Source organism: Ictidomys tridecemlineatus, chromosome 1, assembly GCF_052094955.1.
Source record: "Ictidomys tridecemlineatus isolate mIctTri1 chromosome 1, mIctTri1.hap1, whole genome shotgun sequence".
Lineage (NCBI taxonomy): Eukaryota > Metazoa > Chordata > Mammalia > Rodentia > Sciuridae > Ictidomys > Ictidomys tridecemlineatus.
The window spans coordinates 244,381,976-244,394,490 of NC_135477.1; the positions used below are offsets into that span (position 1 = coordinate 244,381,976).

General features: G+C 32.0%; 1 protein-coding gene across 5 annotated transcripts in view; it reads left to right on the plus strand.

Annotated features, from left to right (window-relative positions):
* Positions 1-12,515, plus strand: part of Nipbl (NIPBL cohesin loading factor) — a 171,156-nt gene that overhangs the window by 94,730 nt on the left and 63,911 nt on the right. For 4 of the 5 annotated variants that reach the window (XM_005325630.2, XM_040273065.2, XM_021726577.3 and 1 more), the window contains exon 10: positions 2,014-3,639. The exons of the other annotated variant lie outside the window; for it this stretch is intronic. In XM_005325630.2, coding sequence (XP_005325687.1) covers positions 2,014-3,639 — 1,626 coding nt within the window. The remainder of the gene's footprint in view (positions 1-2,013; positions 3,640-12,515) is intronic. 5 annotated transcript variants of the gene reach the window in all.

The window sequence follows — 12,515 nt, forward strand, 5'->3', positions numbered from 1 at the left end:
CCCCCCAAAATTAGCCTTCTGAGCTATTAAATATTTTTCTAAAAAAAATTCACTTGGATTAATAAAAGAATATGCCACACATTTCTTTGCAAAAATTTTCAGATGCCTGAAACCAATAACATTGTAGTTGTTAAATATGCTTAGGTTGCCATTTTGATGACTTTCTAAAGCATACTGCATAAAAATAAAGTCTTGGGCTATACTATATGAATTTCTAGGTTCTTGTCATAAAGGTTTAAGGTAAAGAGTATATGGTGATAGAGCATTCTATTTATAAGCTAGTAATTATTTGGTGTGCCCTCAAGTATTTTCTATGACATTTAAAAAAGATTCTATAAACATAAATTTATTATTCTGGGTATTTTTCCTAAGTATTGATGCAGAAAGCTTTATATAAATTCTTACCATGTTATAATTTTAGGAAATAATCTAATGATAGCATACTTTATTATTATTATTATTAATTGTTTTGGAAATGAAATATGTTTGATGGTATTTTTGACTTCTAGATGACTGAAGGAGTAGATTGGTTTAGTTTTATAAGAAATAACTAACAAATATCCAAAGTGAATTGTTTTTCCCTTTTTGGTAGTGCTGGGGATGAGATCATCAAACTCAGGTCCTCCCGCTCTCTAAGCAAGCATCCTACCCACTGATACACATCTTCACCCACAAAGTAAATTACATTTGATTAGATTTTAAATTGGGCTGAACTGCTGCTTCTCACTTTGAGAACAAAAAAGTAGAATTTTGGTGTATTAAAGAATCATTTATCATTAAGTTTTGGGTTTTTTTTTTCCCCTGAACTTTGTTTTCTAACAATAAAGGGCTGCTTTTCACTCTTCAGTTTAACTTCTAACTTGGTGATACTGTTTCCTTAAATGATGTATCACCTTAGTCAATGTCATAAAAAAATCTGGGCATTCCTTTTTTATTGACTTTTAAAAACAGTCAAGTAGTTCAGCAAGTAAAGTAGGCAAATACTTTAATATATTAAAATGTAACTATGCTTAAGGACTAACTAGATACTCAATTTATAGCAAGTGACATAGCAATCTAGAGTCAGAAGTACAATCCTGCACAGAAATATATAACTTAAAATAATACTATAAACTTTATTGCAGTGTGGATTTGTGATTATGTGTGTGTTTGTCCTTACATTTTAGAATACTCCAATTCTTTCTTTCTGAGGTCAGTATGTAAACCCACAAAAATTTTTGTTGAAAAGTCAGAAGTATTTTTGTCACTGGACAAAAATTTAAAAAAATTAAGACAGAATTTATCTTAAAAGTTCTTATGTACTTAAGTTGATACCTATGGTTTATGTTGTTTCCTTATTCTAAATTTAGCTTCTATGTAATACTGTGTGTTAATTTTTGAACTCCACCTACTTTATTAACAACTTGAAGACTTTGAATTCTGAATCAGAAGTTAATGACAGATTATTGATTTTTCAACTTTTTTCTTACTTTCTTCAGTAACCTTTTTTCATTGGCATGTTTATGTTTTCTTGTTTTATTCTTTTCCATACTTACATATATAGTATATTTCCTGTTTGGTATATGGATAGATATGTGGTTCTTAATCATTTGTGGTTAACAGTTTAAATTGCCTTAAGTGAGAATGTATGCTTTGTAGCTGGTTGTCTTTTTTCTTATATAAAGAATCTGGTTTATACTTAACATACATGAACATAAGTGTGCATTTGTTTTTGATATATTATTAATTCTGTTCTTTTAAATGTTTGTACTTACATACTTAAAAGTATGCTTTTTTAAATGAGAGTCATTAATATTTGTTGAAGTCCAGCAAGCATGAAGATTCCCTTAAACCTTTATTTATTTAAAAAGTATTATGTCACTCATGCTTACTATTTTATATATACATATTTACTTTTGCATTCTCTATATTTTTTTGAAAATATGACTTAAAAAGATAGTCAAAATCCATAGGTTTTTAATAGGATAAGAATATGTCTATTACTGATATTGAATATTTATCTTTAAATTTCAGATAAGCCTTTGAAAAAAAGAAAACAAGATTCTTACCCACAGGAGGCTGGGGGTGCTACAGGAGGTAATAGACCAGCTTCTCAGGAGACGGGTTCTACGGGAAATGGGTCAAGGCCAGCATTAATGGTTAGCATTGATCTTCATCAGGCAGGAAGAGTGGACTCTCAGGCTTCTATAACTCAGGATTCAGACTCCATAAAAAAGCCTGAAGAAATAAAACAATGTAATGATGCACCCGTTTCTGTTCTTCAGGAAGATATTATTGGAAATCTTAAATCTACACCAGAAAACCATCCTGAAACACCTAAAAAAAAGTCTGATCCTGAGTTTCCTAAAAGTGAAATAAAACAAAATGAAAGTAGGTTATCAGAATCTAAACCAAATGAAAACCGATTGGTGGAGACAAATTCAAGTGAAAGTAAGTTAGAAACTAAAATTGAGACCCAAACAGAAGAACTTAAACAGAATGAGAGCAGAACTATCGAACCTAAACAAAATGAGAGCACCATAGTTGAACCTAAACAGAATGAAAATAGACTCTCTGACACAAAACCAAATGACAACAAACAAAACAATGGCAGGTCAGAAACAACAAAATCAAGACCTGAAACCCCAAAGCAAAAGGGTGAAAGTCGACCCGAAACTCCAAAACAAAAGAGTGATGGGCGTCCTGAAACCCCAAAACAGAAGGGTGATGGACGGCCTGAAACTCCAAAGCAGAAAGGTGAGGGCCGGCCTGAAACTCCAAAGCAAAAAAATGAAGGCCGGCCTGAAACACCAAAACACAGGCATGAAAATAGGAGGGATTCTGGAAAGCCATCAGCAGAGAAAAAACCTGAAGTGTCAAAACATAAACAGGATATTAAATCTGATTCACCTCGGGTAAAATCAGAAAGAGCTGAAGCCTTAAAGCAGAGACCTGATGGGCGATCAATTTCTGAGTCGCTAAGACGTGACCATGATAGTAAACAAAAATCAGATGACAGGGGTGAGTCAGAACGACATCGAGGGGATCAGTCTAGGATTCGAAGACCAGAAACATTGAGATCCTCTAGTAGAAATGAACATGGCATTAAAACTGATGGTTCAAAAACTGATAAACTAGAAAGAAAACACAGGCATGAATCAGGGGACTCAAGGGAAAGACCATCTTCTGGGGAACAAAAATCAAGACCTGACAGTCCTCGTGTTAAACAAGGAGATTCTAATAAATCAAGACCTGATAAACCTGGTTTTAAATCACCAAATAGTAAAGATGACAAAAGGACAGAAGGTAACAGAAGTAAAGTAGATGGTAATAAAGCACACCCTGACAATAAGGCAGAATTTCCAAGTTATTTGTTGGGGGGCAGGTCTGGTGCATTGAAAAATTTTGTCATTCCAAAAATCAAGAGGGATAAAGATGGCAATATTACTCAGGAGACAAAGAAAATGGACTTGAAAGGAGAGCAGAAAGACAAAGTAGAAAAAATGGGATTAGTTGAAGATCTTAATAAAGGAGCTAAGCCTGTGGTGGTTCTGCAAAAACTGTCTTTGGATGATGTTCAGAAACTAATTAAAGATAGAGAGGATAAATCAAGAAGTTCCCTTAAGTCTATGAAGAATAAGCCTACAAAGTCAAATAAAGGTAAGAATGCTTCTGATGTCATTTGTATTCTAATCAGCTTTATGTTTGAAAGTTACTAAGTTTCAAACAATGAAAATCTATATAAATTAAAGCACTACTACATGAAAATAGAACCTTTATATAAAACAATAGTAGACTGTTTCAAGAATACAGATAAAAAGTTCTCAATGAACTTTTTCTTCTCTCACCCCTACGTGAACTACTCTAATAGTAATTAATTTTATCTCTATTTAGTTATAGAGATAAGTTCTTTCAATGTTTAGTTTCAGATGTTTCTGAAAGTTACTTCTTAATCCAGTGACTGATGTATTGGAATAAATGTTTAACTCTCCCAAAAGTTCCTTTGACTGTAGAGATACTCCATTTTGCAATGAGGGAGTGAGTTGAATTTTAATATCTAGTCTCTCACAGTAAAGCTATGTGGTATATAACTAATATAAATTATTTTAAGAAAATTGTCTTACAATATTTTTTATGGAATTCTCTCTGATTTAATTATCATGAATAGTTTGAAGTTGCATAATTTAGAAAATTGTATGTAAGGTTATTTTCTAAATAGTTTTAGCTGGGTGTAATGATGCATGCTTGTAATCCCAGCTACCTGGGAGGCTGAAGCAGGAGGAACACAAGTTTGAGGCTAGCCTGAGCAACTTAAGGAGACCCTGTCACAAATTAGAATTTTTAAAATTCTGGGGCTGTAGTTCAGTGATTACCTAGTACTGCTGCAGCAGCAACAGAAGGATAGTTTTCCCTATTTTACATAAAGGTAATAGAAAGTGATATTTGCCTCATAAATTTGGTTAAATTGTTAAATTTGTTGAGGTAGAGTTGGTGTTATTTTTGCATGATTTTTTGATGAAATTTTCTGGTTGCTTGAATACAATTATTTTGGGTATGGGGACAGAATTGTAAGTGCTGAGAATATAATAGCAATTTCTACAGTAAATATAATTTTATGTTCCTTTCTGTACTCACATTTAAAATACAAGGATTTATCTTATGATACTATAACCCATGGAGTCTAGTACTTTAAGCAAATTGAAACATAGTTTTAACTGAAAGTTAATATTAAATTTTCATTGTATGAAAGAGTTTCACTAAGGACTTGTACTTTATGAATTTAGGAAATCTAGATTTACACTGTCCAGCATGGTAGTCATAGCGTCTTTTGCTGTTAAATTCAAATTAATTTAAATTAAGTTGAAAAACTCACTTCTTCCGTAGTCACATGTGGCTATCGATGACTGTATTGTTCAGCACAAATAGAGAAGATTGGCATCATTATAGAAAACAGAATTGTCTATCACCTATAATATTTTAGCAGATACATAAGTATAATGATTATTATTTTTGTAGCATACTATTGTAGCTTGTCTACTAAAAACATTGTATTATAAAGAACTCTTTATTCAAAGAAGTGACTTATAGCTAATCTTTTTATTTTTTACTTGGTCTTTATTAAACATGAACTTTTTCCATGTTAATTCACTTTGTTTTTATTTTAAAAATGAAAAAAAAATGACCTCATGTTATTTAAATTGAATGTGTCTTTTCAAAATTACTTGTTAATATAAAAGATATTATAGGATGTGGAAGCTAGCACCATAATTATATAAAGGTTTTATTTACATTTTTCAATGAAAGTTTAGGGATATATTTATAAAGAGCATACTTATAAATTTTAGAAGAGTCAGTTGAAAAATGGAAAGTGGTACCCTCTTGTTTCCTTGATCTGGACCATTTTTCTCTCCCTGCCCTCTGTCAGCTTATACTAGCCTTGCTTTCTAAACTCTGTTCTAACAAAGAGTCATTTATAAATGCTTTAAAAAAAATAAGGAAATTAATATATCTCCTAATTAGTAAAGACTTATTTCTTATGGTTTGTTCACTTGTAATTCTATTACCTATGAAAATGTGTTTTTAGTGCTGACGTGTGTTTCTCTTAAGTGTATTTTTTAATGGAAATGTGTATACCTAATATCTCATGTTAGTATTTAGACTACGTGTCTGCCTATTAGAGTGGTATGCATCTGTGTACATGTGCATTTTGTGTGTATATACACAGATTTATAATTTATGTGCAATTATAATATAGAGATCTCTTCATAAAAAACATTATGTAAGTTGTTAGGTTTACTTCATGAAGCCAGCTGAGATGACTTTGGCTTTATGTCTTAGGAACTGTATTTTTTTTTTTTAAGTAATGTTATAATTTGTTGTATTTAGATCTCTGCTTTAAAAAAAAAAAGAGCTCTGTTACTGTGTTAGCAATCATGAGTTAAATGATTGTGGGGATTTTTTTATTACTTATATATGAAGCACAGTTATGGATTGATGACCCTTTGTAATAAATCCCATTACTTGAGATTTTCTTTGCTAATGAATTTGTTTTGTTTTGTTTTGTTTTTTAGTCTGCTTATTACTAGGATACTTTTATGGTTGATTCCTTGGGCCAAAATTCTGAGTAGGTTCCCTTTCTTTAAAAAGCCATGAAATTTCATCTTTAAGTATTTTACTTGATGTTCATATATTAAATATTCATTCTTCAGGGTAATATAAAATCCTTGAATATACTTTAAGATGATAAATTTTGAATGTGTGGTAGGGATATAGATTTATGACTTCTAATTTATTTATTCTGTCTTTTGTAGCATATTAGATGTAAAGTAATTTAACATTTGATTTCATTTTGTGGTGATATGGTTCTATCCCTAGTATATAATCTAAAACCTCATAGAAAAAGAGCATATTAAATGTCTATTGAATGAGCCGAGATAATGGTGCTGCCATGTTTGAAAAAGCTTTTGTGTGAAGATTAAACTTGTCCACTCATCTCCTGTGTTCCCACCTATACACCCTAGTGTAAGAGCTATTTAACCTTGAAGTTCCTGATCTTTAAACTTTGTAATAACTTTTTCATCCTGTCAACTACCTTATTTTTGTTAAGATCCAAAGGAAACCCACTCATTCATGTCTATTTATTTCCATTTATGAATTTTGATCTGCAGCTTTTCCATGATGGGCTCCATATCAGTCCCATTCTCTTTTTACATCATCTTGTTTATTCCCTTTGGTGGTGAGGGAGAAAAATAATCTTTTAAGAAACCTTTTAAATTTTTAAAACACCTTTTGTTCTATTTCAGTCAGTATATTAAATGCCAAAAAATACTTCATTGTTAAAGTTTTATCAGATTATTACTCTAAAGTTTATGAGATCTTTGAAGACCAGTGTGATTATCATCTATAGATGTTGTTAACAGCTTAACATCAGTAATTACAAACCTTAATAACTTGACTGTTTTTTTTAAGATACATCATAGTGTCTCAAAATATCTTTATATCCAATGAAACCATTTTCTCTTGTTTCCTCCCCCCTTCCTTCCAACTACTAGTAGTAGTAGTCTCCATTTCTTGCAGTAAATGCCTTTAAGAAATATGCTGTAATCTTTATCGGGAAAAATTTGATATCATAAAGTTGTTTTTACTAAGCCTGATATAAAATCGAAGTTTTATATAGCTGAATGTGATAACTATATTATTTTGTTATTTTCTAGTTCTTATTCAATATTTGTAATTGTAGTATGGAATTAACCATATATATATTTTTAGCAGGATAATTAGTATTACTAAGTACTCACCTTCACATAGTGGAGGTATATTAATTGCTAACATTATTATACATATAATAAACCCATAAGAGTATAATTTATTCAGATTTAAATTGTTTTTAAAATATTTTAAGTTTGTTAATTTTGAAATATTTATAATGCTTTTCTCCTAATGGGAATACTTCTCTAATTTAGTATAGAATAACTAAGAACTGACTTCAGGATATCAGAAAGAATTTTCATCTGGAAAAATTTCTTGTAAGACCACATATTCATTCTAGACTTACATTAAGTATTCAGCATATATTTCTAAACATCTTCAGCATCCCTAACACTGCTAGATACTGCAAACACAATACAGTTATGACTACATCAAGTATATGACTTTATGAAAGATATAAATAACTATATAGTTCTTAAGTTGTTATATGGTAACAATGTAGAAGCTGTTAAGGAGGAGGTTCCTGGGGAATCACACATTTTGAGAACAAGAGTGTGTGGGGGAAACATGGCAAGTTTAGGAAACAAAAACATTTGAATGATGTTTAGAGTACAATGGAGAAATATGATGACAAGATTGGCTGATATTAAACATCATTGTATTAATAAAGCTGTCAGAAAATATGAACTGATATGGTTAGAAGATGTTTTTTTTCAGAAAGCACTATAATTCTGTACACATCCAACCTAATGTAATAGTAGTCCGTCCATTGAATAGCTAATGACATTTTTTATTTTACTTTTTTTAGTTGTCAAAGGACCTTTATTTTATTTTAATATGTGGTGCTGAGTATTGAACCCACTGCCTCACACATGCTAGACAAGTGCTCTACCACTGAGCCACAACTCCAGCCCAACATTATATTTTTTAACTTATTTTGATCAACCCAGCACCTCACACATTAGGCAAGCATTCTACCTTTGCCTAATAATACATTTTAATACTTGATCAGATTGATTAAAATAATTAGGATAAACATCACTTGTGAATTTCTTTATCCTTGACTCCATTTCTTCTGAATTCTACTCAACCTTAACATGCTCTGTACATAGTTGATAGTATATTGACGTAAATCTCGTTTCCCAAAATAAGATATAGGAAGTACATAATGCTAATATGTATAACTCTCTAAAATAGTTAATAAATTCATAACATCTACTTAACAGTTCTCCACACCTTTCACGTAGACATTAAATAGCTCCTAGAAATGACCACTCTGGTGCAGTATAAGCAAACCTATGAACTTGGAGGCAAAGCCTGGATCATTTAAAATAGTCTCAAGTAGGCTTGTGTATTACAGTTAACTTCTATAGAATGTACAACATAGTGGAAAACTGGATCTTTTCAATAATGATCCTAAGTCAAGAGTTATTTTTTTTAAAGGATGGGTATAGTGCTTTCTAAGATTTGCATAAAAAATTTATAATTCTAAGTAACCCAGGGTTTTATTTTAATGAACATTCCTATCAACATTTACATCACAATTATAGTTGTAGATAAATAAGCTCTCTGATAGAAGGTAACCAAATTCTATCAAGTTATGATGAATAAAATCAAATCAGTCTAATTTTGAACATGTTAATCAAATTATCTTTCATTGAACCTTTAGCTTAACAACATTGACTAAAGCCCACACTTTGAGTTAGATTGACCTAGAAAAATCTTTTAAATATGAATTAACTCCTATGTGAGAGAAGTAAATAATGAAGTTTAAAGAACTTTCAAAAAATTTTTTTAATGATGTTTGGAAAGAAAGAAAATGTATGTTGTGTCCTAATATACACACATAAACACATTAACAATACCACAAAATTGATTCCACAACTTGTTTCAGTGACACCTTGAAAATTACTTGCTAAAATTTAAAAACTGGCCAATTAATAGATTATTGTGATTCTTTGTATTAGTTCCAGGAATATTTCCCAATACCATCAGAAAGAGAAAATAGCTGTAGATTTGACCCTGAACACCTCCGTCAGCTACAGAAGAATGCCTGTTTGTTTAGCTTCTATTTTTTTAATTAAAAAATTTATTTTTGTAATCCTAAGCAAGCATTATTAGGTTTCCAGCCAGTAACTGGGATCTCTGCTTTTTTTGGTCAAAAGTAAGACAACTTTAAACCATATTATCTCATCATGCTGTACTTGCAGTTATCCTGAACCATCATATAAAATGTAAATCCCTCTTAATTGTTTTCTGACTCTTCTTGATGATATAATATACCTGATCCCATGCTACCTTAAATTAAGGTATGACCACCTCAATTCTGAAGAGATCCTTTTTCTTATTACTTGAATGATTATTAATATTACCATAGAAATGATTTCACTTAATTTTCACTCAACATATGAACCTTAGTACCAAAATGTGCTATCTTCTTTCTCCTAGTTTTCTATTGCTTTTACCAAATAATTTTTCAGATACATATGTCAGAGTTCTTCCTTGGAGGCCAATATTTTGTGACTTCAGAATTTTTATTCACTGATCCATGTCTCTGCATTCACTGAGGATTTCACTTCCTGGTGCACAATCCTCCTCTCTAACCCTAGTTTAGGAATATAGGGGTCCCTGTGGAAAGACCATCCCTGGTCTCATAGTTTAACCCCACATTTTTTTTAGCTTCTCTTCAGGTTGCTGTCTTTTGTTTGTTTCTCAAATTTTACTATTTTTCAGGACTGGGTCAATAGTAGTTCATAGTCTTTGGATATACTCTTAGTAGTTTCAAAAAGGTAGTTGTTTTACATTTAGGTACTATTTGTTACCCCCCTCCCCCCCAAAAAAAGTTTTCAAACAATACTCATTTAGGACCACAAGAAGAGCACGTTGACTATCTGTACTATTAATTTTTTTGTTGTTGTTGCCCTTGTTTACCTCTAGTTGGAGTTACAGATTGGTTTGATGATATTCCTGTGTTATATGAGGCAGTTACTAGAAGGAATGTCACTGAAACATATGCCAGCCCAACTTGTGTGTGTGTGTGTGTGTGTGTATGTGATTATAAAATTTGGAGATTTATGTGAGGTTTGACTAGTTTCAAACTGTTCAAACTGACTGATAGTTTAGTCCCCAAAGGTTTGTTAATTAATTTGTTTTAATCTCATGGTTGTTTTCTATTTAAAAAAAACAAAACACATTGTTATTTATCAAATCAGTGAATCTTTGGGAATTTAAGTCTCTCAAAGACTTGTATTTTAAATAGTCTGGAAAATTTGCCATTATGAGTGATTTACATTAGAAATCCAAGATTGCTAAAATGTCACATATCTAAGAGTACATGTGTGTTTGGTCTTACTACTGACAGAATGTAATGTTGTATTTATGTAATGGAATGTATTTATAAAAGTTGATAATGTGCTATTTCACAAAACTGACAAAATGGCATTATCCATCAAGCGAATAACATAAAAATTTGTAATACTTGATATAACTGCTTTAAAGAATAAAGTAGCTGGGACAAAAAAAAAATGAAGTGAAAAGGTAATCATAAAGCACTAGCATTCTGAGTTTCCAGGAAATAGTTTGGTAAACAACAGTAATCCCTAAAAATCATCAGTGTGTTAAGAAATAGTGAGCCGTTATGTTTTTATTTAAAGGATGACCTCTTAATTCTAGAGAAAGAATATAACCAAATGAAAGACTCACTGTTTTATTCATTTCTGTTGAAACTGGGGGATAATGTTTTAAAGATAGTGTTTTAAAGATCCTAGAATGAGCTGGGCATGGTGGCGCATGCCTGTAATCCCAGCTGCTTGGGAGGCTGAGGCAGGAGGATTGCAAGTTCAAAACCAGCCTCAGCAAAAGCAAGGTGCTAAGCAACTCAGTGAGATTCTGTCTCTAAATAAAATACAAAATAGGGCTGGGGATGTGGCTCAGTGATTGAATGCCCTGAGTTCAATCCCCAGCACCCACCCCCGAAAAAAAAGATCCTGGGGTGAGTATAGAAATTTATTTTATTTCTTACCCTTTGTAATCAAGGGATCTGAGTCCATTTGTAAAGTACTTCATAAAAAAAAAAAAAAATGGATGCAGCCAGGTACAGTGGTGCATGCCTGTGATCCCAGTGGCTAGGAAGCCTGAGACAGGAGAATTGCAAGTTCAAAGGCAGCCTCAGCAAAAGTGAGATGCTAAGCACCTCAGTGAGACCCTGTCTCTAAATTTAAAAAACAAAACAAGTAAAAAAAAGGACTGGGGATGTAGTTGAGTGCCCGAGTTCAATCCCTGGTACCAAAAAAAAAAAAAAAAAGAGAGAGAGAAAGGATGCGATTAGTTCAGGAAATGTATACGTTTCTGGAATAAACAGTTCGATTCAAAATGTTCACTTTTAGAGGACAGTACATTGAGAGACATTAACCATTGCAAGATTTTCAGTTTTTTTCCAAAGTCAAGTCATCTTTTGGAGTGGGGGGAAAGTTTGATTACTGAATTATGTTCCTGTAACTTTCAAAGTTGCACAGGGTTTAAGAGAGAATATTGTGTTCTTAAATATGATCGTATTCTTGTTAATTTAGAGAAGGAGGATGAACTACTGATACTTGCATTATTAGATAGAAGACTCAGGTTGCCTTTCTTGTTTTTTGATTGCTGTAAGGAACTTTTGTAAGAAGAGAGAAAGAAGAAATCAAAGTCTTGCGTATCTGCAGGATGTTATTAATTCTAGCATATTAGTATCAAGTCAGTATACTTTTGTGATCTGAATTTAATCTCTGAAAAGCAACCAGTTGGGTAAATCTTTTAAATAAATTCTTTGTTGGTGGCTTGAGCGTAGCTCAGTGGTGAAATGTGTGTTACTATGTAAGAGGAGACCCTGGGTTCAATCCCTAGCACCTAAATAAATAAATAAATAAATAAATAAATAAATAAATAAATAAATAAATATGAATGGACTAAAGGCTACATGTGGCAATTCAGGAACTATACAAGAAGTACATGTGTAAGTGAATGCAATAAATTATGAATTGATTCTTTCATCAAAAACATACTTAGCCTTGCACAGTGGTACATTCCTGTAATCCCAGCAGTTGGGGAGGCTGCAGCAGGCAGATTGCAAGTTTGAGGCCAGCTTCAGCAGTTTAGCAAATATAGCAATTTAGCAACTTAGACCCTGTCTCAAAAAAAAAAGGGAACTGGTGATGTAGCTTAGTGGTAAATTGCCCCTGGGTTCAATCCAATTACACACACACACTAAATTAGACGTGTTTAGAGCATTGAAGAGTCTTAAGTTAGATGCAGAGTGTGTTTGGTTTGGGGCTGAAAAATAGTGACAATGC